The 26,057-nt window shown below is 37.9% G+C and overlaps 2 protein-coding genes across 2 annotated transcripts; one reads left to right on the top strand and one right to left on the bottom strand.

The window, feature by feature from the left end:
* Positions 1-15,568: 15,568 nt before the first annotated feature.
* On the bottom strand, positions 15,569-19,371 carry LOC149945799 (tubulin beta-2 chain-like). Its single transcript, XM_090175995.1, has 8 exons — positions 19,288-19,371; positions 18,529-18,637; positions 18,001-18,111; positions 17,114-17,358; positions 16,701-17,054; positions 16,381-16,520; positions 16,073-16,215; positions 15,569-15,778 (listed from the first exon to the last, which is right to left on the bottom strand). The coding sequence occupies exons 1-8, from the start codon at positions 19,342-19,344 to the stop codon at positions 15,600-15,602; spliced, it is 1,338 nt and encodes a 445-aa protein (XP_090032121.1). The 5' UTR covers positions 19,345-19,371; the 3' UTR covers positions 15,569-15,599.
* A 2,428-nt stretch (positions 19,372-21,799) lies between these two features.
* On the top strand, positions 21,800-25,632 carry LOC149945798 (tubulin beta-2 chain-like). The gene is made up of 8 exons (XM_090175994.1): positions 21,800-21,883; positions 22,564-22,672; positions 23,090-23,200; positions 23,843-24,087; positions 24,147-24,500; positions 24,681-24,820; positions 24,986-25,128; positions 25,423-25,632. The coding sequence occupies exons 1-8, from the start codon at positions 21,827-21,829 to the stop codon at positions 25,599-25,601; spliced, it is 1,338 nt and encodes a 445-aa protein (XP_090032120.1). The 5' UTR covers positions 21,800-21,826; the 3' UTR covers positions 25,602-25,632.
* Positions 25,633-26,057: the final 425 nt, after the last annotated feature.

The following is a 26,057-nucleotide window of genomic DNA, read 5'->3' as shown; positions in this document are numbered from 1 at the left end:
TGAACACCAATAGGTGTACTTTTATAACTTTAAGGGTCTTTAATAAGTTCTTAAAGGGTGTTAAATAATAAATTAAAGGGTGTTAAATAATAACTTAAAGGGTGCTAAATAATAACCTAAAGGGTGTTAAATAATAACTTAAATTGTATTAAATAATATCGTATAGGGTGATAATTAATAACTAATTCAGCAATTAAAGGATTGTCAAAAACCACACTAATAAGGTGTATTTTATCCCATTTAATGGCCTATTTTAACTTACCTTTAACACCCTTTAAGTGGTTTCCCATTAGTAGTGTATTTGTATTCTCAAAATGGTGTCCGATCTGTGACACTTGAACTCTCCTTTAAAGGTTCTATCCAACTCCCTTTTTATTTCGTGACCCTCTATATGGGGGGGCAAGAAATTTTGAGTTTACTCAATAGTGGAATAAATAGATGGTTAGCTAGTAGTGCCCGTAAAGGCGAGAGAGAACCGTTCGACATTGCAGAGAGGTCTACGGGTAACCTCTCTGAAAGAGAAGTGCCGGAGAAAACTGTAAATCCGTCACTTTGTAGTGGTCGCAAAGGCGCACTTACTGCTCCAAATCCCGAAGAGCAGTATCGGTTAACCTATAAAAAAGCTCTGCGGAGAAAACGGAGAAAATAAATGAGGTTAACTGCTAGTACACGTAAGGGCTCGAGAAAGGTGAATTTTCTTTTTAAAATAGTAGAGAGTCCAACGAAGTAACCTCTCTGTATGAAAGGTGCGGAGAAAACGAAAATGAGACACAGTTACCTAGTAGTGGTGACAAAGTCGCACTTACAGGTTCAAATCACGCAGAGCTGTATCGCTTAACTGGAATAACACACCACGGAGAGAGAAGAGAGAGCTTTTGCACCTACTGCCGTCGGAAGGGGAAAATTCGATAATTGTCTTCCCCCTTTTCGTAAGATGTTCAGCGTTTAGGCTCGCTAATGAAATGTGTACACAACACTGCGATAGCGTGATTAAAGGCCTGGTGTGGAACTTTCTTACCGAAGTCGTGTATTTGCCAGAAGTAATAAATAAGTGTGGAACTTACTTATCGAAACCGTGTATGGTCAAAAGTACTAAATAAAAGTGGAACTTTCTTTGCAAAGCCGTGTATGGTCAGAAGTAATAAATAAAAGTGGCACTTCTTATCGAACCCGTGTATGCTCAGAAGTAATAAATAAAAGTGGCACTTTCTTATCAAAACCGTGTACGGTCAGAAGTAATAAATAAGTGTGCCACTTTCTTATCGAAGCTGTGTATGGTCAGAAGTAATAAATAAGTCTCGCACTTTCTTATCAAAACCATGTATGGTCAGAAGTAATTCAAGTCCGCGCCTGAATGTATGGTTTACTACAATACTAAATAAATGTAGATATAAAATTAGATTAAAAGTAATATTTGCACATTTAAGGCCTTAACTGGTAAGAGCTCTAAGCAGTTTTTACAGTTCGGAGAACTGCTTTTGTTATAATAAATAAGTGTGGCACTTTCTTATCGAAGACGTGTATGGCCAGAAGTAATATTTGCTTAAATGGAATATGGTCACGAAATAATATTATCGCCTTCTTGGCGAACTTGTTATTAAAAGTGTAAGTCACGGAGATGCTTTGTACCAGATATAAATAGATGAGACGCAGCAAACAGCCTAACACTCTAAGTTAGGTACAACAATCAGTTTCCTATTCGCTTCCGCATGCTACAGCACGTTATCACTTCCGACCAAGTACTTTCCTCGGGGATATTTAATTTAAAGGATGGTCTCGGAGAAGTTTAATATCGAAAAGACTTAAGTTAATATAGGGGACTGCTAACCTCGGGGATTGTTTATATCTAGGATCTTCGTTACAGTTAATATATGGGGCAGCTAACCTCGGGGATTGTTTATAGGAGGTTTTCGAATTTGCCTGGATCCTCGAAAATTGAACCCGGCGATAAAACGGAAACACTTTCCATTACCAACTGCACAAGAGATATTCTCGAACTTACACGGTTGTAAAATCTTCTCTGTGCTAGATGCCAGGAGTGCCTTTTGGCAGGTGCAATTGACTGAGGCTAGTTCACATCTGTGTACCTTTGCCACTCCCTTCGGGGCTTTCCGCTTCGGTCGTGTGCCATATGGCATATGTTCGGCCTCAGACGTTTTTCAGGAGGTGATGCATCAGATCTTTCCCAGGGAACAATTTAGAGGTACATACATCTCAACAGATGACTTTCTCATCACAGCCATGAACATCCCGCAAGACAATCACAGGCTTACTCGTGTCTTGCAAAGGGCTAAGGAAGCGAATCTAACGTTCAGCAAGTAGAAGCTACAACTTGCTGTCCCTACGATAAAATATCTGGGTCACATTATTTCCCCAGACCAAATAGCAATGGACCCTGAGCAAATTAAGACTATAACTGAGCTCCAACCGCCACAGGACAGACGGGCTCTACAGCGTTTCCTCGGAATGGTGAATTATGTCACGAAGTTCCTCCCTTCATATTCGGAGAAAGCTGCACCCTTAAGGGAATTACTTAAAAAGGGAACTGACTTCGTATGGACACCAAATGCTCAAGTAATATATGACTCTCTAAAATCTTTAATATCCAAAGCTCCTGTTCTCACAGTTTTCAATCCTGGGAAACAATGCACGATCACTGTTGATGCCAGTGCACATGGCGTTGGTGCGGCTCTCTTACAAAATGAACAACCTATAGAATACGCGTCGACGACTTTCAACCAGACTCAGAGGCGGTATGCCCAAATTGAACGTGAGTTAATTGGTATAGTTTACGCATGCGAAATGTTTCATTACTACATTGTGGGCATGCACATGAACATTGAAACGGACCATAAACCATTAACCGCAATAGTTCACAAACCAATGTAACTACTTTAACCTCGTTTACAGAGAATGGTTATGCGTTTACTATGGTACCACTTAGCTTTGAATTACGTTCCAGGCACAAAATTGAAAATTGCGGATGCCCTTTCTAGAGCACCGATGTCTCACACAACTCTTGACACTTCAGAGATGGAGGGTCCATATGCTGCAGTCCATACCGTTACCTTGATCTCTGATGCTACTTATGATTCGTTATGTAATTTTCCCATCTATTTTCTGATTGATTTGGGGCAAAATTACATATAATATGCATTTTGTTACACTTATTCTTTATAAAGGAAATTAAAATGGCGCCAAGTAATTTCGCCGCAGCGACGCATATCCTAAGAGTTTTCAATGGCAGGTGCCGTTGAATATTGCGTAGCATTTTGAGCATAATGGTGCATAAAGAATTTTCAAAATATAATTTTTTTTTACCACTAGGTGCTAGATCAAAGAGAAAATTATAGAGCGTCATCAACAACGTACGAATATCGTTAGTTCGATTAAAAATATCAATTTTTCACTCAAACACACGTCGTTAAAAATTAACAAGTTGGGCAAGCCAAAATACATTTTCAATTCTATGCGCATTCGTGCTTTTACTAAGAATTTAGGAGGGTATAGCGTGGCTTAATCCATAGTTTAAACGTTGGTTTATTTCAAAAGTTTGTTTTTGTTATATTGAAAGCATCGTTTTCTCAACCCTGTGTGATTGCCATTTTTAGGGAGACCGGCATTCAAATAGGATACCCTCGGTAAGCAGAGTAACGCGAGCGGTCAACGACTTTCAGCGTTATGGTAATGTGCAGCCTGAGAATAGTGGTTTGATTTTGACATGGCTTCTCTCTGCGGACCGAATCAGACTCTTCTTTCCTCGGGCTGTCAGAAATCTCAAAATCTTCGGACCTTTTGGAGCACTGTCCTTCGGTTTTGTTCTGGGGTTTGTTGGGCGTGGTTGAAAACAAAAATAAATTGGTTTCATGGGGTTGCTGTGAGCTGAGGGAATATTGCTGGTCTTGTCTTTTGTTCCACGCATAGCTCGTTAAAGTTTTGGGAAAGATCTGTATTGCACCACGGTCATTTGACAGAGAGAAAAACACTTTCATTAGCACTATTATGCGAGGGATTTAATTTTAGCCTTGCCTTAAAGATTAAGGGCCCGGCGCAGAGACGTTTTTTCACTCTCGTAACTTTACAATCCTCGTAAATTTACGAGGAAGTGGGCGTGGCCAATGAACTTACAATTTACTTCGCGAAAATGGTGTGCAGAGAAAACAAGCTCGTAACTTTACGAGATACTTTCGCTCGTAAAGTTACGAGTGCTCAGGAGGTCTCGTAAAGGCGTAAACGACGCGAAATATTGATAACAAAAATGGCGGAGTTTGGAAGAGTTAAGGCCCGACCTTGACCATGAAACATTGAGACCAGTATCTGCAGCTTCCCAGGTAGGAATATATTTTTTTATCACTATGCAAAAATTTTTAACTATTATTATGTGCTTTATCACTGGTTATATGACAAACACTTTTGTTAACTTTTGTACAACCTCTTGGAATACATATTTTAATCCTACTCTTTCATACTCAAAACTGATATTTCATCTAGGCTAAGTTTTTGATTAATAAATGAGTAAGAAAAGCGATCGGGCATAGGTTGAAGAAACTATCTGGGAAGGAAGTTACCTCACCCCTTTCGTGAACTAGGGGTGCAACACAAAACCAGATAAAATTTGGTGTATAGGGTCAGTTTTTGGGAGATGTACCATCGGAGGTTAAAAAATTGGCATAGGGCAAATAACGGAGTGTAAAACATTGTAAAATAGTTTTTTCTTTTAACATTTTCCCACCTTGTGTTGCTCTTTAATGCTCATATGTTGCCACTTCTAATCATTGGTATTTTCTATAGATACTCATTTACTTGCATTTTTACGAGACTAGAAGTATACAGTGGGTGACGGCCAATGATCATCACCACATGGTGGAGAGATCCACAGTATCAAGGATCATTGAGTGATTACGGAGGCAATTTGCTGTATACCCCAGATATAAGGTTTGCAAATTTGTATTCGCTTGTGTCATCTTGTACAATTTCTACCTTGATGAGGGTGTGGCAATGCCCGAGGCAATGGTAGAAGAACGAGATGGCCTAAGCGAACAGGATCCCCCATGTCAACTCACTAATGCTCAATTACATGCTCGGGCTAATCACATTTTAAATCAATTGGTGGAAAACTTGAATGGACAAAGAAATTTACATCAAGAATAATTTCAGTTTTCTACGAATTGATTTGATTTTTAAAATTAACTTTAGCCTTGGGGCCATACTTGTAGAACAAATTTGCTTATAATGAAATCACGTGGTCAAGGATTCTCTTTTTGGAACTAAAAACTCTAGTTTATCTAATAACAAAGAATAATATCACAAGATAAGAAAATCATTGGAGTTATTTTTTACTGGTTCAATAATATGTTATTCCTCGATTACTTTCAAATATATTTTCCTATGTAATTTAATTGCTCTTCGCCAATAAAAAAAATATTTTAAAAGAAAACATTTTAATTTATTAGAATAATTAAAAATTCGAAATGGGCGCCTTTTTTTCGAAACAAAATCTGGTGGGTAGATGGAGGCTTCTTATTAGATAAAAAAGGCAGCTGATTAGAGTTTAAAAAAAATAACAGCTGTGAAAAATGAAATAGGTACATAATGAACAATGAGTTTATAGAGTGGTTTACAAAATATAAATAGATTGAAATAATGCGTATGAAAGGATGATAATATATTTGAAAAGTGAAAAAATCAATCTTAAAGCTTAAGATAAGTATTTAATAATTAGCACCAGTTTTATTTTGAAAGATTTGACATATCAATGATTTTGTTTTAGGGTTAGAAAGTGGAATTGATGTGACACCAGGGTAAAGATTTTCAGGATCAATCAGACTTTCAACAGGTACTAGAGTGTTGTGAATGCAAATAAGAATTATATTTGCATTTTCCTAATGATTGGAAAATGCAATGGCAAGTTGGGCATCTTGATGATCTTGTAACAGTTTGACTACCATTTCGGAAAGTATTGAGTCCAAAATTACATTTAACCTTTCCTGATTATTTACAACTGACTGAGGTGTTTGGTCTAAGGTGTTAGCAGCTGTTAAAGACTGGGTGTCTGGTAGTGACTCAAGGGTGTTAATTTTAACATTTCTGAAGGCAGGGATTTAGTTTATAATTTTTATTAGGTACACTGTTTAATTAATTATCTTAATTTTTAATTTTAAAGCGGGGGTTGATTAAGTTCTATAAGATTTAAAAACTATATTTAATTTGTATGTAACGTTCAAAAGTTATTTAGGTTTTTTAGTTTAACATTAATTTTAATTATATTTAACACTGGAATTAGTTTTTATTAAATAGGTCTTTGAATTCTAAGATATTTGATATAGGGGGCTTAAAGCATACTTAACAATAACTGTCAATATAGAGGGTCAAGAGTGCGGGGAAATATGTAATAACAAAAGTAATTAAAACACAGATAAATAAAAAAAAATTAAGTATGCGGGGGAAAATGAACCTGAAGGGTTACAGAATGTATCATATGTACAGGGATGTCATTCGGGTGGGGCAAGGTGGGCATTGGTATCTCTAATTTTTACCAGTTAAAAACGTTAAGAAATATGCACTTAACTGCATTAGAAACGCTCCTGGCCCATTCGACCGAATCCCATTCAATCGATTCCCGTGCGATCGAAAAACTCGCCAAATTGGCCTGATTTCAATTTATACTTTATGTGTTACCAAAACAATAAAATTGGGCGAAGTAAAACTGACGAAGAGCTATTTTATTAGTTACTAATATCAAAAAATTTCGTAGGAGGTATAAAAACAGGGGCTTTGGGTGGAGAACAAAAGCAGTCTATTTCCGGGAACCCCTGTCACCTAACCTAACCTAACCTATCTTATACTACTCAATGTGACAGCATGTAACCCGTGGTACAATATTCATTGTGATGTTCAGTAACAGCCAATAATTTGTATTTCACCCCCAAAAAATTACATTCTGTACTTGCATACAAACAATAATAAATTTTTGAAAATACCGCAAAAATATTCCCAATTAATTAGTTTTAAAACGTCCCGTGTGATGGATGACCTACAAGTTCCTATTTTCTAAAGTGAAGTGTACTATAGTCTGTAAAAAGTTAAATTCGTCACGTACCCTGTTATATCCTTGAAACTCATAAATTCAGACATTTAAGAAAAATCATACCATGGCTATAAATTGAAATGGTTTCTAGAAAAATTCTTTTAAATGGGATTCGGTTGAATAGGCTCCTTAGAAAAGTCTTGTTTCTATTGCGAAAGGAAGATTATTATTATTAGCCTAGCTGAAAAATTCCGTTTATCGCACGTGGTGGCGTTGGAGTAGCGACGACTCTAGACTTACGAGACAATCTGCCTTTTAGATCACGCACAAAAGTGGAATATTTTCAATCTTTCGAACAGTCTTTCATTTTTACCGCTTTTCAAGAAATCACAGCATTTTGAGTATTTTAGTATTTTAAAATACAAAAATAAAGAATTTTATTTATTTTAAATACTTTATGATGTGGGTATTTAGTATTATATTTTAAATCATTTACCGTAGGAATATTTAGTATTTTATTATTTTAAATACTTTATCGTTTCACTATTCAGTATTTTTTGAAATACCGAAATTAAAGAATTTTTCCCAACACTGTGTAGCTAGAAATTCGACAAAGGGGGTCTAAGTATGTGAATGTTAAGAGGGGGTCGAGAAGGGGGTGAAATTGTAGTACAGCCAAAGCTAGGTCCAAGGACAGGGAGTCTGGACCTCGAAAACCCCCTTGTTTACGCCACTGAATAATAATAATAATTAAAATAATATGAATTCGTCTTGTATAGATAAGGTAAACAACATATAAATTAATATGTATTATCAAATTAAAATCTTAAATATAAATTCACTTTTGATGAGATTCGAACTCCTTTATCCCTCAACCGCATTTACCGCAGATATCTCACATTTAACCATTCGACCACGCACGGATAACAAACAGGAAAGTACAAAAATTTTAATAATCGAAGTGTAAGCCAAGGCTTAGGTAAAACACGAGCTAGTGCATTGTGGCGATACGCCATTTTATTTTTTTATGATAGAGTAGAGACATAATCAATAGAGGCTACACAACCCTAGGAGGATGAGGATTACGCAACCTGGAATAGAAAATTGTATTCCCCCAATACGGACTCTAACAACCAGAGCAACTCTTTTTTTTTGTAATTTTGTCTGCTTTGGAATTTTGAATTTTGCAGGCAGTAAAAAAAAGTCACTAGTGCAGTAACGGTTTTTAAATAGACAAAAGAAATTCAATATGATTTTTTAAATAGTTTAAGTAGAATGCGTTTTAATTGTAGTTAATATTAGGTATTAGTAATGGGGAAATACTGCTGCTTTGATAATTGCCGTAGTGATCCTAGGTGCCATAGGAATATAACTTTTTACATAGTTCCTAAACCTGGTAGGAATAATAAATATTTAAGTGTAACCAAAAAATGGATAAAAATTATTAACCGTGAGTTTATTACTGTGGAAACTCTAAAATCGCATCATTATGTGTGCAATTTACATTTTGTAGATAGTAAAGGACCAACAACGGAAAATTCTTTACCTTCACGATTGCTTAATAAGAGCCAAAAAAGGAAAACCCTTTTCCTTCGCGACTGCCCAAATGAAGTAGTGTGGGACCCATTATTTCTATTAAATGCTAATAAGATCTAGGAGGATAAAAGTGTACTTCTGGAGTCGAAATTGCGGGGCAGCATGACTGGCAACCTCAAACTATATGCCAAAATTAATTCCCTAGCTATGTAGCCTCCAATGTGATGGATTACACAACGTTCTTTTTGCGAAGCTTGTTTATTTGTTAACAGTGGTAGCTTATGCTTGCTATTTTCTTCAGGTTTCTTGGCTGCCAAAGATGCTATTTCCACCACTTTAATTAATGATGCATTAAGAAACCTTCTTAAAAAGCATTGCGTTAACTGATATTTTTCAGTATTGCTCAGCAACTCAAAACCCTGAAATTAAAATTTTCATATTATTTTTGGGTTCTCTAATTAAATGAGTATAGTCAGCACCTCTACTTTGAAACATGTAATATTTGAGTATCGCGCCTTAAACTACTTAGTGTAATATTTATCGATAGATGGCGCTCGGAGAGTTACTATTTGACTTCCGTTCCCGGCTTCCGGTTTAAGTGATATATATAGCCTTGTAAAATATGAGAATGGACTCTCTCCTTCATAACTATGTTATAAAGAAATATGCTTTTATAATTGAACTGGCTCGTTATACTTCATAGTGTCAGAAGTTCCCCTCTCATCTGCAAACTGCTTGCATTCTGGACTACACCTTTACTCGTCATGTCGTCACTTTCCTCTTCTTAATTTCGAGGCCCTGACCACTTCGATCCGACTGGTTCCAATCCTGCTGCTGCCTGGAGAGATTACAAAGACAATTTCAAGATTTTTGCAACTGCTGCGAAGCTCGCTAAATAACAGGGAGACACGCAAGTAGCCACTTTTTTATACACTATAGGCCCGGCTGGCCGTAAGATCTACGATAATTTACATATTGCCAACCATGTGGGTCAAGAGCACCCTGCTTTAGAAGATATATATGCTGCATTCGATGCTTACTACGAACCATACAACAATCCTAACTCTCATCGTTACGTTTTTTTTTTCACACCAAACAAAACCAAGGCCAACCATTTGACACTTTTTTGACTGATCTTCGTACACAGGCACGGAATTGTGAATTTGGTACCCTTACGGATTCGCTGATTCGTTATCAGATACTCGCTGGAATATACAAAGAAGACCTGCGGAAAATACTATTTTCTAAACAAAATTTAACTCTTCAACAGGCCATAGCTCTTTGTCAAGCTGATGAGACCTCTACAAGTCATGCTCAATTGTTGCGTGGTCCCACACCGAGTACTGCTGTTGGTGTGGATGCGTTATATCACGGACCTCGTCATTTCCAACCACATGTACTACATCGCTTACCTTTGCCATCTCGTCCACGGCTTACCTTGGCTCCTTCCACATATAGTCGTCCGTATGTTCCGCCTAGCTCTACTGGTTCCAGACAGGCTAGGTCGCTGTCTACTCCTCGAAGGTATCATCGTGCGCCAATTTTCCGAGGTCCTCAAATACGTTGCCTAAATTGTGGATTACAGCACATCCGACAGGGCCATTGTCCAGCCTCGGAATCGATTTGTCACGCTTGTTCTCGCAAAGGCCACTGGGCAGCATTATGCCGCTTCACTGGAGCTCACTCCCTGGCTGCTATTTATAGTGAAGATTTTTCTCACAAACTACTTTCAATTCATGCTTCGTCTGCTAGTGGGGTCCTACCAACACAAGACCCAGAAACAATAATACATGACTTTCGAGACGTATTTGACACGATTGGAAAGCTCCCGGTTAAGTACAATATTAAATTTAAAAATAACGCAGTTCCTTCTATTTCGGTTGCGCATCGACTTCCAAATGCCCTTCAACAACCAGTTCTGGAAGAGTTACAAAGTATGCTGCATGAGGGTATTATTACACCTGTAAGACGACCAACTGCATGGGTTCACCCTATGGTCGTGGAAAGGAAGCCGAAAGGGGGCCTTCGAATCTGCTTAGATCCAAGGAAACTAAACCCAGCAATAAAGCGTCAACATTTTCCAAGTCCGACTGGCCAACAAATATTCTCTGACTTGCATGGAAACAAAATTTTTACAGTCCTCGATGCCAAAAGTGCATTTTGGCAAGTACAATTAACGGAGGAAAGTTCTTACCTTTGCACTTTTGCTACTCCCTTTGGTACATTTAGATTCCTCCGCCTCCCATATGGGATATGTACAGTTACAGAAGTATTTCAGCAGATATGCATCAGCTTTTTCCACCGGAGCGATTTAAAAATACTTATATTTCCACAGACGACTTCCTCCTTACCGCAAGTACTACCCTTGAACATAACAAACTACTTATACGAATATTGGAAAGAGCTCGTACGAATGGCTTGACCTTCAGCTCCAAGAAAATACAGTTGGCTGTGCAGCGAATTAAGTACCTGGGTCATATAATCACCCCTGAAAGGATCGAGGTCGACCCTGATAGAGTGAAAGCGATCGTTGACCTCCCACCACCTGGAGACAAGAAGGCCCTCCAACGTTTTCTCGGTGTGGTGAACTTTATTACTAGATTTTTACCTTCGTACTCTGAACAGGCCTTACCACTTCGAGCTCTCCTACGGATAGACGCTCTGTTCATCTGGGACTCCAATATCCAAATCGTGTACGACTCTCTGAAAGATTTAATAGCACGCGCTCCAATTCTCACAATATTCGACCCAAATTGTCCGTGCAAGATTACTGTTGATGCAAGTTCGAACGGCATTGGTGCGGCACTTTTACAAGACCAGAGGTCAGTAGAATATGCATCGACCACTCTAACCCCGACCCAGAAAAATTATGCGCAAATAGAGAAAGAGCTTCTGGGAGTTTTATTCGCATGTGAAAAGTTTCACTATTACATAGTTGGAAGACTCGTAAATATAGAAACTGACCATAAACCGCTTACTTCTATCGTCCATAAGCCTATGCATATGTTGTCGCCTCGCCTACAGCGGATGGTTTTACGTTTAATGCGTTATAATTTCACACTCTCATATGTTCCAGGAAGCAAACTTCCAATAGCAGATACGCTCTCTCGTGCGCCCCTCGCACACATGATCATGGATACCAAGGAAATGGAAGGGCCCCATGTGGCCATACATGCTTTAACTGTTCTTTTAGAACAGAAACGTAAAACTCTACAGAACTCGACTAAAGAAGATTCAACACACCAAATGTTGTCTACTTATATTCAGCATGGCTGGCCTTTTTCGCAGAAAAAGGTGCCTAAGGACGTTTCTGCTTATTGGCCAATTAAAGAGGAGCTGCACGAGGCTGATGGACTGATCTACCGGGGCAACCGTTTAGTCATACCAACTATCATGCGGAAAGAAGTTATGAGAAAACACCACGCAGTTCATCAAGGTGTCAAAGCCTGTTTAGCTAAGGCAAAGTTGCATGTATACTGGCCACAGATAACTACAGACATCACCGACTTTGTTCGTGCCTGCCCTATATGTCGGAAAAGAGACCCTGCTAATCCAGCCATTCCGATTCAACCTTACCCAGTGCCTGAGCTTCCCTGGGAAACCGTTGGGACGGACCTCTTTCAAGTCGAAGGTGCAAAATTAATCTTACTCGTTGACTATTTTTCTAAATTTATAGAGGCGAAGGAGCTGCGCACAACAACAGCTGAGGCCGTCATAGGATTTTTAAGGCCACATTTTGCGAGATATGGGGCTCCTCAACGACTAATATCGGACAACGGGCCGCCCTTTGGTTCGTATAAATTTAAAGAATTTTTAAAAGAATGGGGAGTGCAACATCTTACCAGCAGTCCATACTACCCTAAATCTAATGGTATGACTGAGAGGTCTATACAGACAATAAAAAACCTATTGATCAAAGCCAAACAAGATGACCGAGATCTACATTACGTATTAATGGAATACCGTTCTACACCTATTGGTCGTTTGCCTACCCCCGCACAGATGCTCATGGGCCGCCAGTTACGAACTCCAAATACCGTCGCCAAGACTACCCTGCAGCCAGATTATCCAATTCGAAAGATTCGTGAGGTACTGCACCAGAGACAAGGCATTATGATTCAGACTCAAAAAGCACTGCAGAATCCTATTCCATTCGAGTTTCAGCCAGGAGACCAAGTTTATTATAAGGCGGGACAACGATATTGGCCACGGGCTACCATACACTCCAAAGCAGCAGAACCACACTCGTACATCTTACTTACATCAGATGCAAAAAAGATTCGTCGGACCCGTATGCATTTACGCCCACGTCGCCAACATGAGTATGACCCAAACCCCAAGCAGTCAAATGGCAAGAGCTTAACGGAATGTCCTCAGAACTCAAAGAACATACAGCCAGTCACGAAAAAACCAGTGAATGACGAGACAGGCTACCAAGGAGGTAACGGTATTATTACAACAACACAACCACTAATTCAAGACTCTTTTCAAGCACCTGTGAGGCCGAGGACTGACTGGGAAGAAATTGGTCAGAATCGATACGCACAAACAGGCCGTCGAGATACCTCTACAACATCAGTGAGACATCACCCACCTACCCTAGAAAGGTCGATTGTACCTTTAGTGCCCTCTATGCAACCAGATCGTCACCTACACGATGACGGCCCTATTCTACAAGAAATTCCAACTAAATCATTGACTACACGTATCGAACCACGGAGTAATGCGGACACCAGCGCATTGCCAGCAATACCGCAACGTCATATACTACCATCGCCGTTTCCGTCAAGATGCCCTCCATTCACACAACATCCAGAAACGAACAGCGGAGAAACAGAAGTAACTACTCGTTCTGGCCGTATAGTCAGGAAGCCTTCGAAATTTTTATAAAAAAAAAGGAAGTTGTAATATTTGAGTATCGCGCCTTAAACTACTTAGTGTAATATTTATCGATAGATGGCGCTCGGAGAGTTACTATTTGACTTCCGTTTCCGGCTTCCGGTTTAAGTGATATATATAGCCTTGTAAAATATGAGAATGGACTCTCTCCTTCATAACTATGTAATAAAGAAATGCTTTTATAATTGAACTGGCTCGTTATACTTCAAAACACATGGAAAATAAATTCACAAAATTATCGTTGCTCATAACTCTGTGTAATCACTTGGGTCTTTGATTTTCACAACTTCAAATACTTCAAGAACGTTCAAAACATCATCTGACAATATAGTTTTTACGGTATGAGTTTGCAATTCATTCAAACAATCCTTTAGCGAAAAAGAAGTTTATTAGTATTAAAATAACTAAATAAAGATCGGTTGACATTAAAAAACCTAAGAGGATGAAAGTGGACTCGGTGAAAAGGTGCGTAGTCTTTATCTCCCTATATAAAATATTGACTCAATTACCTTAAATCCCTCATTTAAACTTAGTTTAACTACATTTGAAAGAACTTCAGCTGCACTTTTGATGAAAATCTCTCCAGTACTGAGTAAAAACTGATGGTTTGTTTCCTTTGGGGACTTTGGGGTGTTTGGGCATTCGTCCTACAATTTCAAATAACTATTAGTAATTATATCTTAATGATTGGGTTTAACATTTATAGTTACCATCGTTTCTATTCTTTGATAGAAAACTATAGTTGTGCTCTTTTAATAACTGTTCCATTAATATTTCATAAATAAAACCGAGCACTACGTTCAAAATAATAAATACTAATTCGTTAGAAACAAATAATCTTTCCTGCGTGTTCAAGATTCCAAGCTGGAGAAAAGAACCAAAGCAGACTTATTAGCAGACGAAGATTTGAAAAAGTTGAAAATTTTCCACGCTAGTTGTCAGTTTTTAACTATGTCCAAAAGTTTGAGGTTGCCAGTCATGCTGCCCTGCAATTTCGACTCCAGAAGTACACTTTTATCCTCCTAGCACAACCAAGGTTAAAATATTTGGAGCTGTAGTTGTATCGACAAATGGGGGTATCAATTTTTACAAGAACGTTTGTAAATTAATTTTTAAAAACTTATTTGGCAATTGATTTAACAAAATTTACAAAAGCACACAACCTACTCTGAAACGAAGATTCCTTTTAAAAAATTAAAACAATGGGATAAACCATTCTTAAGTTAAAAATTCGCATAAAATAGTTGATTTTGCCATAGCGTGAAGCCCATTAGAAAATCCCATAGCATTTGGTTGAAAAACGGGTTAATTTTTCCATAGCGTTACGGTGGGGGAAGGATGAGGTTTTAATGTTAAAAATTTATCAATTTTTACTCGATTTAAAACAATAATCACGTTTAATCTATGTTTATAAAATTCAATAAATTTGGATCAAAATTGATCCGTTTTGAAGTTTTTGTCAATTTTGAAAAATATTGCTTTTTAACATCCATTTTATCTTTTTCCTATTTTTTTGGGTTTTTACTCAATTAAGTCAATTTTTACTCATTTTGATCAAATTGACCAAATTGTATTTTAACCTGATTAAATTAAATTTCTTAAATAAATTTTAAATTTTTTTTACGTTTTTGAAATTTTCAAAACAAATTATTTTTAAAACTTTTTGAAAAGCCTTCAGATTCCCATGTTATTTTCAATAAAAAAGTCCCAATCAATGTTGTCAAAACCGTTTTCGTTTGCCATGGCAAAACAAAAGCCCGTAGCAACTTTTCCCTTGCAGGTTTTTCAAGTTACATGGATGTGTACATTATATCAACAAAATCGGTGATTATCACCTCGGGTCGTCTCCTTGTAAGTTTAATAAGCTTGTGATCGGTGTACATATTAAAGTGAATAGCCCTTTAGTCCGTTCATCTTTTACACCAGAGTATTCGTGTACCACGTTGGTTTATTGGAAAAAGAATGAATCTTCGGGAATGCTTTGTTAGGCTTAATCTAGGGAAATGTTTAACTCAGAAACCCTTTATATAAGAGATCAGATAAAATCGTAACGTAAAACAGTTTTAATTAAAAATAATTCAACATTAGTGTGCAATAGCTTTTCAAAAAAAAACGGCGGAAGAAATATTAGATTGGCCTAAGCCTCAGGCTCCAGTTCCGAATCTTCGAAATCCCCTTCGTCTTCCACGGTCGCCTCCTGGTATTGCTGGTATTCACAAATTAAGTCGTTCATGTTCGACTCGGCTTCGGTGAACTCCATCTCGTCCATTCCTTCCCCTGTGTACCAATGCAGGAAAGCTCTCCTTTTGAACATAGCTGAGGATTACACAAATCAAAATAAGAACAAGTCTGTAATTTTGTTCAATAAGTATGGCACCATTTACAGGAAATGTTTACTGAGAGCTAGAAATAACAAGAATACAGCGTACTGCCAATATGATTATACCAAATAATGTTCAGAACAACGACAACTGTTTTTAAACCTAAATTTATAGGTCAACCCAAATCCATAAGTTTAGCAATTGAACGAAAACCACGAAATCATTTTGTATAAGATGATCCGCGAGTTTCAAACAGTTAGGTATGAAATAAAAAAGCATTTCTACTTACCTGAGAATTGTACACCTATACGCTTGAATATTTCTTGTATTGCCGTAGAATTTCCGACAAATGTGCCCGACATCTTAAGACCTTTCGGGGGGATGTCACACACCGCCACTTTCACGTTACTAGGAATCCACTCGACGAAGTAGCTTCAAGAAAACTAATATTAACGTCAAAGGAAATAGAACAACTGCATGAGCCTTTGTCTGGCACTAATATAGCTCGTATCTACCCCTTCTCTGAATCGAAGTTCAGAAAGCGCACTTTGGGCGCCAAACACAGTCTATAACTGTAAAAGGGATAGTATGGTATACCTGCTGTTTTTATTCTGAATATTAAGCATTTGGTCGTCAACTTCCTTCATGCTCATTCGTCCTCTGAACATCGCAGCGCAGGTCAAATACCTTCCATGTCGAGGATCGCAAGCCACCATCATGTTTTTGGCATCGAACATCTATTGGTTAAATAAAATGGTTAACTAAAACCTGTTGGGCAGTCGATTCTCCAAATAAGGAAACGAAACCATTTAGTGGGATAGATATTTATCAAGATAATCATTGCTTTAACAAATGAATGCCTCGGTAAATATCTAGAAAAATCTCATTTGAAAAGCAACAGTTCATGAACAATGTACCTGTAAAGTTAACTCCGAAACCGACATAGTTTTATAACCTTGACTTGTCCTCGCTGTGAGAGGAGCAAAACCCGGCATGAAAAAATGGAGACGCGGGAAGGGTACCATATTCACTGCCAACTTGCGCAGATCCGCGTTGAGTTGGCCTGGGAACCTCAAACAGGTGGTTACGCCGGACATTGTCTGCGACACCAAGTGATTCAAATCGCTGTAGCTGGGGTTGGATAGTTTCAGAGTACGGAAACAAATGTCGTAAAGGGCTTCGTTGTCGATGGTGAAAGTTTCGTCCGTGTTCTCCACCAACTGATGCACGGAAAGCGTAGCGTTGTAGGGCTCCACCACGGTGTCCGATACCTTTAAAACAAGGAACAGCGCGGCTTTAACGAAGATGAAGTAAATTTAAATAAACCTACTTTTGGTGACGGGACGACCGAAAACGTTGCCATGATTCGATCGGGATATTCTTCTCTTATTTTCGACACCAGCAGAGTCCCCATTCCGGACCCGGTTCCGCCACCCAATGAGTGGGTCAATTGGAACCCTTGAAGACAGTCTACACTTTCGGATTCTTTGCGAACAACGTCCATTACGTTATCCACAAGCTCGGCTCCTTCTGTATAATGACCTTTAGCCCAATTATTACCAGCTCCACTTTGACCTTGAGGATATACAAAAAAGTCATGGGAAAAATAATGAATTTAAATAGCTACGGTTAACAAATCCTTCAACCGCTCGTTTCGGCGATGTGTTATTCACACAAGTCGTGTGCAGGGAGTAGGAAAGGTAAAATTACCTTGAACCAAGATTTAAAAGGTTATGTAACCAATTATTTTGAGAATAGATAAAAGGTGAGAAATTTCAAATTATGAACAGTGGCATTTATTGTTATTAGAACAGGGTCACTAATCTTAGTGAAGACACTGTTCAATCATTGCACTCTGCACCATTCACTGCACGGCGGCTCAAGCTACGTGGCCCTAAATAAAGTTTAAATTTGCAGTATTAACAGATTCTTAATTTAAGGTCTTGAATCCCATTTTTATGAACCCCCTTTTCAAAAATGAAGGAGGTGCACTGCACACTTTCCGACACTTAGGAATATGGATTAAATAAGACCAGCAATACGAGAATAGTACCGACTGCATATTTGGGAGTTGTGTTTTGAAATCCAATTAAATGCTTTTTATTTGTATGGTTTAGTCTGAAAGTTTTTCATTTCACATCTACCACACGGTCCCAGATCAAGTTGCTTTAAATATGTAACGTAGAAAACTACGTTACAGTTTGAAAATTAACTAACCATGAATAAAATTGTCTGGCCTGAAGAGCTGCCCGTAGACTCCGGAACGTACGGAATCCATGGTGCCAGGCTCGAGATCCACAAGAACGGCCCGTGGCACAAATCTATCAGCTGAAATTTTTAAGTTGAAATTTAGTTTGTTAAATAATTGTTTTGCAAATTGCTAAAAAACTGATACTGAATTTTAACAAGAAGCCGCTTGAAACTACGCTACAAATTATAGAAGTTAAGTGACAAAAAAAGACATATAGACCTATTATTTTCAAATAATTAAACATTTAATGGTCTTTCGGACTAAGTTTAAATAAAAGGTTATCAAATATTTTTCATGCGATGTTATTGATTAAAATCAACGAAGTCAAATTTATAATCATTTAGCGACTTATTACGATCAAGTAAAAGATATGAACCACTAAAAATAACTGATAATGGAAATCAAAGAACTGAAGTATCAGAATTAAAACAATAATATTCTCAATTAAAATTCTTTAAAAATGCAATTTAATTAATTTAAAACGGCACAGTTACCAGAGGCCTCGTTGTAATAGACGTTGATCCTCTCCCTTTGCAAATCCGAAGTTCCCGTGTACAGTCCACCGGGAGTAATTCCGTGTTCTTCGGATATTACTTCCCAGAACTAAATTTAGTTCAATCAAATTAATTATAAAATGGTTCTATTTGCTATAAAACATCCGCGATGCAACATTTAATATTTCTTAAAATCTTTCCAGAGGTCTTAAAAATATTTAACTGAGCTATACTTTTAAATTCAATATAAAAATTACGCTAATGAAGGGGAGGTAGCATAGTAATTTATATTTTAGGGCTGAATCGCCATATTTGACTTGCTTTAGGTTCTAAAACGGCTAAACGGGCCCTTAAATAGGAAAGGTGATCCCCTTACATGGTCTACTTAGCCTAACTTCCATGGAATGGCTACTACTAGCGACTTCAAATTTATCATTCGGAGCCCATCTTTCTTGAAATATACAAACCACCAATTGGAGCCAAATCCCGTTTGTAACAAATATTTTCTCTTTTAACTCTTAACGCATCAGTAACAAAAATAACATAATTAAATTACATTAATATGAAGGTTATTTAATTCAATGAGATAGTAATGTTTCACCAGCAAACTTATAATACCACTGAAAATACCCGAGTAATTAACCTTCCCATTATAACAATAGAAGAAACACTACAGCGTTATCTAAGCGAAAAACCGGATATTCAGGTTAAGGTGGCGTAAGACCAAGGTACATAAACTTAACAACGACATTTTCGTACCTTCGATCCAATTTGATTTCCACACTGTCCAACTTGCACATGCACGATTTCTCTCATTTTGAAATACAGAGTTTAACAAATAAATGTGGCGCGAAAATAGAGAACTTATTTATTCTAATGGCCCTTCGCGGATAACAGAATAAAACGAATGAACAATGCCAAAACCTTTTATACCGTCCGTAAAAAAATGAACTAAGGTGGAACGTTAAAATGACTAGTTGCGTAATTTTTTACTGATAGTCATATAAAAAGTATAGACTGCAAAGTTTGATTAGACATCATTGAGAAGTTAAAAACGATTCAGTCGCCGTTGACTGTCACGGAAAAATTTACGCTTCTTCAAAATTTTATTAAAAATTAGTTTTATCATTTAAGTTTTCTTTTTCGTAGGTTGTTTTTAACCAAATCCGCGGGTTAGGTATTTTTTCTCATTCCCTAAATTTTAGGGGGGGGGGGGGGGTTCTCAAAGGAGGACCTATTCCCAGAAATTGATAATTGGGTCCCTAGATCCCACAGGTCGGGGACGCGGGCCAAGTTTCGCGAATACCTTAGTTTAAGTGGTTTCCCCCTTTTGAAGGTCGAAGTGTAGTCCCCTTCCTTTTGTTAATAGAAACTATTTTCTCAGGAATATCCCCAATAAAAAGACCGTGCCGATGGTCAAATAATTTACGTCGATGTTTTCCTTTTTTTGAGTGTTCGCGATATTTTTGGAAAAGCGTAAAAACTTATTTCTCTGTCCAAAATCAAAAGACTCGAAAAGACCAGATTGCCTATAGTTGTAAATCTTAAATTCCAACATGCCAAATAAAAAAAGCCTGCCATTATACATATATGCCATAAAGCCTTTCGCGCTATCATCTACGAAGACCCATCGTAAACCTAAAAATAATATTTTTTCAAGTTTACCTCCATAATTATTCAGCATCCCGTCATAATTGTTTTTTTAGAAGCTCGTTATAAGCGATTGTAATGGGTGGGACAATTCAGTCCGCTCGTCCATTTGATTAATCAGGTGCGAGATATGTGTTACGGCCACGCCAACGGGGGGATACTTGGGGATAGGGTTGGAACACCCGTGGCGGAAGTATGACAACCACCCGTTGGGGGATTAGTGGTCGTCCTCACACGGCCATCCTCAAACTCTGCCTCCCGGACGCCTGGGATTACAGGAGTGAGCCACTACTCCCGGCTCCGTCATAAATTTAAACTTCTAATTGTAACCTCTTGTTCGGATTGGTTACCCAAAACCTCCCCACGGTCAGCGATTGGTGTGACCGACTCATGACCCAATGTGCCCGGATGATCTTGGCGATCAAAACCCGGAGACTTGACAAAAAAGAGAGAGTTGAAGATCTGACGAGACGAGTCGAGTCAGAGAGCAAGGCCTGGGAGGCTTGACGAGAGAGCAAAAACCTGGAAAGTTTCCGTCGGTCCAGTTAAATTTCAAAGTAATAAAATTTGAGCTAGATGACTCAATAAAAATATAAATATAACAGTTTAAAGAAACGACTTATTCGACGGGGTATCAACTGCAATTCATCGTTTTCGACGTACTCTTTCACCAAGACTGATCTTCTACTTTGGCACCTGATTAATCAAATGGACGAGCGGACTGAATTGTCCCACCCATTACAATCGCTTATAACGAGCTTCTAAAAAAACAATTATGACGGGATGCTGAATAATTATGGAGGTAAACTTGAAAAAATATTATTTTTAGGTTTACGATGGGTCTTCGTAGATGATAGCGCGAAAGGCTTTATGGCATATATGTATAATGGCAGGCTTTTTTTATTTGGCATGTTGGAATTTAAGATTTACAACTATAGGCAATCTGGTCTTTTCGAGTCTTTTGATTTTGGACAGAGAAATAAGTTTTTACGCTTTTCCAAAAATATCGCGAACACTCAAAAAAAGGAAAACATCGACGTAAATTATTTGACCATCGGCACGGTCTTTTTATTGGGGATATTCCTGAGAAAATAGTTTCTATTAACAAAAGGAAGGGGACTACACTTCGACCTTCAAAAGGGGGAAACCACTTAAACTAAGGTATTCGCGAAACTTGGCCCGCGTCCCCGACCTGTGGGATCTAGGGACCCAATTATCAATTTCTGGGAATAGGTCCTCCTTTGAGAACCCCCCCCCCCCTAAAATTTAGGGAATGAGAAAAAATACCTAACCCGCGGATTTGGTTAAAAACAACCTACGAAAAAGAAAACTTAAATGATAAAACTAATTTTTAATAAAATTTTGAAGAAGCGTAAATTTTTCCGTGACAGTCAACGGCGACTGAATCGTTTTTAACTTCTCAATGATGTCTAATCAAACTTTGCAGTCTATACTTTTTATATGACTATCAGTAAAAAATTACGCAACTAGTCATTTTAACGTTCCACCTTAGTTCATTTTTTTACGGACGGTATAAAAGGTTTTGGCATTGTTCATTCGTTTTATTCTGTTATCCGCGAAGGGCCATTAGAATAAATAAGTTCTCTATTTTCGCGCCACATTTATTTGTTAAACTCTGTATTTCAAAATGAGAGAAATCGTGCATGTGCAAGTTGGACAGTGTGGAAATCAAATTGGATCGAAGGTACGAAAATGTCGTTGTTAAGTTTATGTACCTTGGTCTTACGCCACCTTAACCTGAATATCCGGTTTTTCGCTTAGATAACGCTGTAGTGTTTCTTCTATTGTTATAATGGGAAGGTTAATTACTCGGGTATTTTCAGTGGTATTATAAGTTTGCTGGTGAAACATTTCAATTATTAATTCGATTAAATGTCCTTCGACTATCTCATTGAATTAAATAACCTTCATATTAATGTAATTTAATTATGTTATTAATGTTACTGATGCGTTAAGAGTTAAAAGAGAAAATATTTGTTACAAACGGGATTTGGCTCCAATTGGTGGTTTGTATATTTCAAGAAAGATGGGCTCCGAATGATAAATTTGAAGTCGCTAGTAGTAGCCATTCCATGGAAGTTAGGCTAAGTAGACCATGTAAGGGGATCACCTTTCCTATTTAAGGGCCCGTTTAGCCGTTTTAGAACCTAAAGCAAGTCAAATATGGCGATTCAGCCCTAAAATATAAATTACTATGCTACCTCCCCTTCATTAGCGTAATTTTTATATTGAATTTAAAAGTATAGCTCAGTTAAATATTTTTAAGACCTCTGGAAAGATTTTAAGAAATATTAAATGTTGCATCGCGGATGTTTTATAGCAAATAGAACCATTTTATAATTAATTTGATTGAACTAAATTTAGTTCTGGGAAGTAATATCCGAAGAACACGGAATTACTCCCGGTGGACTGTACACGGGAACTTCGGATTTGCAAAGGGAGAGGATCAACGTCTATTACAACGAGGCCTCTGGTAACTGTGCCGTTTTAAATTAATTAAATTGCATTTTTAAAGAATTTTAATTGAGAATATTATTGTTTTAATTCTGATACTTCAGTTCTTTGATTTCCATTATCAGTTATTTTTAGTGGTTCATATCTTTTACTTGATCGTAATAAGTCGCTAAATGATTATAAATTTGACTTCGTTGATTTTAATCAATAACATCGCATGAAAAATATTTGATAACCTTTTATTTAAACTTAGTCCGAAAGACCATTAAATGTTTAATTATTTGAAAATAATAGGTCTATATGTCTTTTTTTGTCACTTAACTTCTATAATTTGTAGCGTAGTTTCAAGCGGCTTCTTGTTAAAATTCAGTATCAGTTTTTTAGCAATTTGCAAAACAATTATTTAACAAACTAAATTTCAACTTAAAAATTTCAGCTGATAGATTTGTGCCACGGGCCGTTCTTGTGGATCTCGAGCCTGGCACCATGGATTCCGTACGTTCCGGAGTCTACGGGCAGCTCTTCAGGCCAGACAATTTTATTCATGGTTAGTTAATTTTCAAACTGTAACGTAGTTTTCTACGTTACATATTTAAAGCAACTTGATCTGGGACCGTGTGGTAGATGTGAAATGAAAAACTTTCAGACTAAACCATACAAATAAAAAGCATTTAATTGGATTTCAAAACACAACTCCCAAATATGCAGTCGGTACTATTCTCGTATTGCTGGTCTTATTTAATCCATATTCCTAAGTGTCGGAAAGTGTGCAGTGCACCTCCTTCATTTTTGAAAAGGGGGTTCATAAAAATGGGATTCAAGACCTTAAATTAAGAATCTGTTAATACTGCAAATTTAAACTTTATTTAGGGCCACGTAGCTTGAGCCGCCGTGCAGTGAATGGTGCAGAGTGCAATGATTGAACAGTGTCTTCACTAAGATTAGTGACCCTGTTCTAATAACAATAAATGCCACTGTTCATAATTTGAAATTTCTCACCTTTTATCTATTCTCAAAATAATTGGTTACATAACCTTTTAAATCTTGGTTCAAGGTAATTTTACCTTTCCTACTCCCTGCACACGACTTGTGTGAATAACACATCGCCGAAACGAGCGGTTGAAGGATTTGTTAACCGTAGCTATTTAAATTCATTATTTTTCCCATGACTTTTTTGTATATCCTCAAGGTCAAAGTGGAGCTGGTAATAATTGGGCTAAAGGTCATTATACAGAAGGAGCCGAGCTTGTGGATAACGTAATGGACGTTGTTCGCAAAGAATCCGAAAGTGTAGACTGTCTTCAAGGGTTCCAATTGACCCACTCATTGGGTGGCGGAACCGGGTCCGGAATGGGGACTCTGCTGGTGTCGAAAATAAGAGAAGAATATCCCGATCGAATCATGGCAACGTTTTCGGTCGTCCCGTCACCAAAAGTAGGTTTATTTAAATTTACTTCATCTTCGTTAAAGCCGCGCTGTTCCTTGTTTTAAAGGTATCGGACACCGTGGTGGAGCCCTACAACGCTACGCTTTCCGTGCATCAGTTGGTGGAGAACACGGACGAAACTTTCACCATCGACAACGAAGCCCTTTACGACATTTGTTTCCGTACTCTGAAACTATCCAACCCCAGCTACAGCGATTTGAATCACTTGGTGTCGCAGACAATGTCCGGCGTAACCACCTGTTTGAGGTTCCCAGGCCAACTCAACGCGGATCTGCGCAAGTTGGCAGTGAATATGGTACCCTTCCCGCGTCTCCATTTTTTCATGCCGGGTTTTGCTCCTCTCACAGCGAGGACAAGTCAAGGTTATAAAACTATGTCGGTTTCGGAGTTAACTTTACAGGTACATTGTTCATGAACTGTTGCTTTTCAAATGAGATTTTTCTAGATATTTACCGAGGCATTCATTTGTTAAAGCAATGATTATCTTGATAAATATCTATCCCACTAAATGGTTTCGTTTCCTTATTTGGAGAATCGACTGCCCAACAGGTTTTAGTTAACCATTTTATTTAACCAATAGATGTTCGATGCCAAAAACATGATGGTGGCTTGCGATCCTCGACATGGAAGGTATTTGACCTGCGCTGCGATGTTCAGAGGACGAATGAGCATGAAGGAAGTTGACGACCAAATGCTTAATATTCAGAATAAAAACAGCAGGTATACCATACTATCCCTTTTACAGTTATAGACTGTGTTTGGCGCCCAAAGTGCGCTTTCTGAACTTCGATTCAGAGAAGGGGTAGATACGAGCTATATTAGTGCCAGACAAAGGCTCATGCAGTTGTTCTATTTCCTTTGACGTTAATATTAGTTTTCTTGAAGCTACTTCGTCGAGTGGATTCCTAGTAACGTGAAAGTGGCGGTGTGTGACATCCCCCCGAAAGGTCTTAAGATGTCGGGCACATTTGTCGGAAATTCTACGGCAATACAAGAAATATTCAAGCGTATAGGTGTACAATTCTCAGGTAAGTAGAAATGCTTTTTTATTTCATACCTAACTGTTTGAAACTCGCGGATCATCTTATACAAAATGATTTCGTGGTTTTCGTTCAATTGCTAAACTTATGGATTTGGGTTGACCTATAAATTTAGGTTTAAAAACAGTTGTCGTTGTTCTGAACATTATTTGGTATAATCATATTGGCAGTACGCTGTATTCTTGTTATTTCTAGCTCTCAGTAAACATTTCCTGTAAATGGTGCCATACTTATTGAACAAAATTACAGACTTGTTCTTATTTTGATTTGTGTAATCCTCAGCTATGTTCAAAAGGAGAGCTTTCCTGCATTGGTACACAGGGGAAGGAATGGACGAGATGGAGTTCACCGAAGCCGAGTCGAACATGAACGACTTAATTTGTGAATACCAGCAATACCAGGAGGCGACCGTGGAAGACGAAGGGGATTTCGAAGATTCGGAACTGGAGCCTGAGGCTTAGGCCAATCTAATATTTCTTCCGCCGTTTTTTTTTGAAAAGCTATTGCACACTAATGTTGAATTATTTTTAATTAAAACTGTTTTACGTTACGATTTTATCTGATCTCTTATATAAAGGGTTTCTGAGTTAAACATTTCCCTAGATTAAGCCTAACAAAGCATTCCCGAAGATTCATTCTTTTTCCAATAAACCAACGTGGTACACGAATACTCTGGTGTAAAAGATGAACGGACTAAAGGGCTATTCACTTTAATATGTACACCGATCACAAGCTTATTAAACTTACAAGGAGACGACCCGAGGTGATAATCACCGATTTTGTTGATATAATGTACACATCCATGTAACTTGAAAAACCTGCAAGGGAAAAGTTGCTACGGGCTTTTGTTTTGCCATGGCAAACGAAAACGGTTTTGACAACATTGATTGGGACTTTTTTATTGAAAATAACATGGG

This window comes from Leiobunum rupestre, chromosome 5 (assembly GCF_980474605.1).
Source record: "Leiobunum rupestre chromosome 5, qqLeiRupe1.1.hap1, whole genome shotgun sequence".
NCBI lineage: Eukaryota > Metazoa > Arthropoda > Arachnida > Opiliones > Sclerosomatidae > Leiobunum > Leiobunum rupestre.
Note: the sequence above shows the minus strand (reverse complement) of the source record. Positions and strands in the feature narration are given on the sequence as shown.

Excerpts from the sequence above, each read along its gene's own strand:
- LOC149945799 (XM_090175995.1), bottom strand. The coding sequence starts at position 19,344 with ATGAGAGAAATCGTGCATGTGCAAGTTGGACAGTGTGGAAATCAAATT. Across the intron at positions 18,112-18,528 it reads CTATTACAACGAGGCCTCTG|CTGATAGATTTGTGCCACGG; the intron begins GTAACTGTGCCG and ends TAAAAATTTCAG. Across the intron at positions 16,521-16,700 it reads TTTCGGAGTTAACTTTACAG|ATGTTCGATGCCAAAAACAT; the intron begins GTACATTGTTCA and ends TTTAACCAATAG.
- LOC149945798 (XM_090175994.1), top strand. The coding sequence starts at position 21,827 with ATGAGAGAAATCGTGCATGTGCAAGTTGGACAGTGTGGAAATCAAATT. Across the intron at positions 21,884-22,563 it reads GAAATCAAATTGGATCGAAG|TTCTGGGAAGTAATATCCGA; the intron begins GTACGAAAATGT and ends AACTAAATTTAG. Across the intron at positions 24,088-24,146 it reads CGGTCGTCCCGTCACCAAAA|GTATCGGACACCGTGGTGGA; the intron begins GTAGGTTTATTT and ends CTTGTTTTAAAG.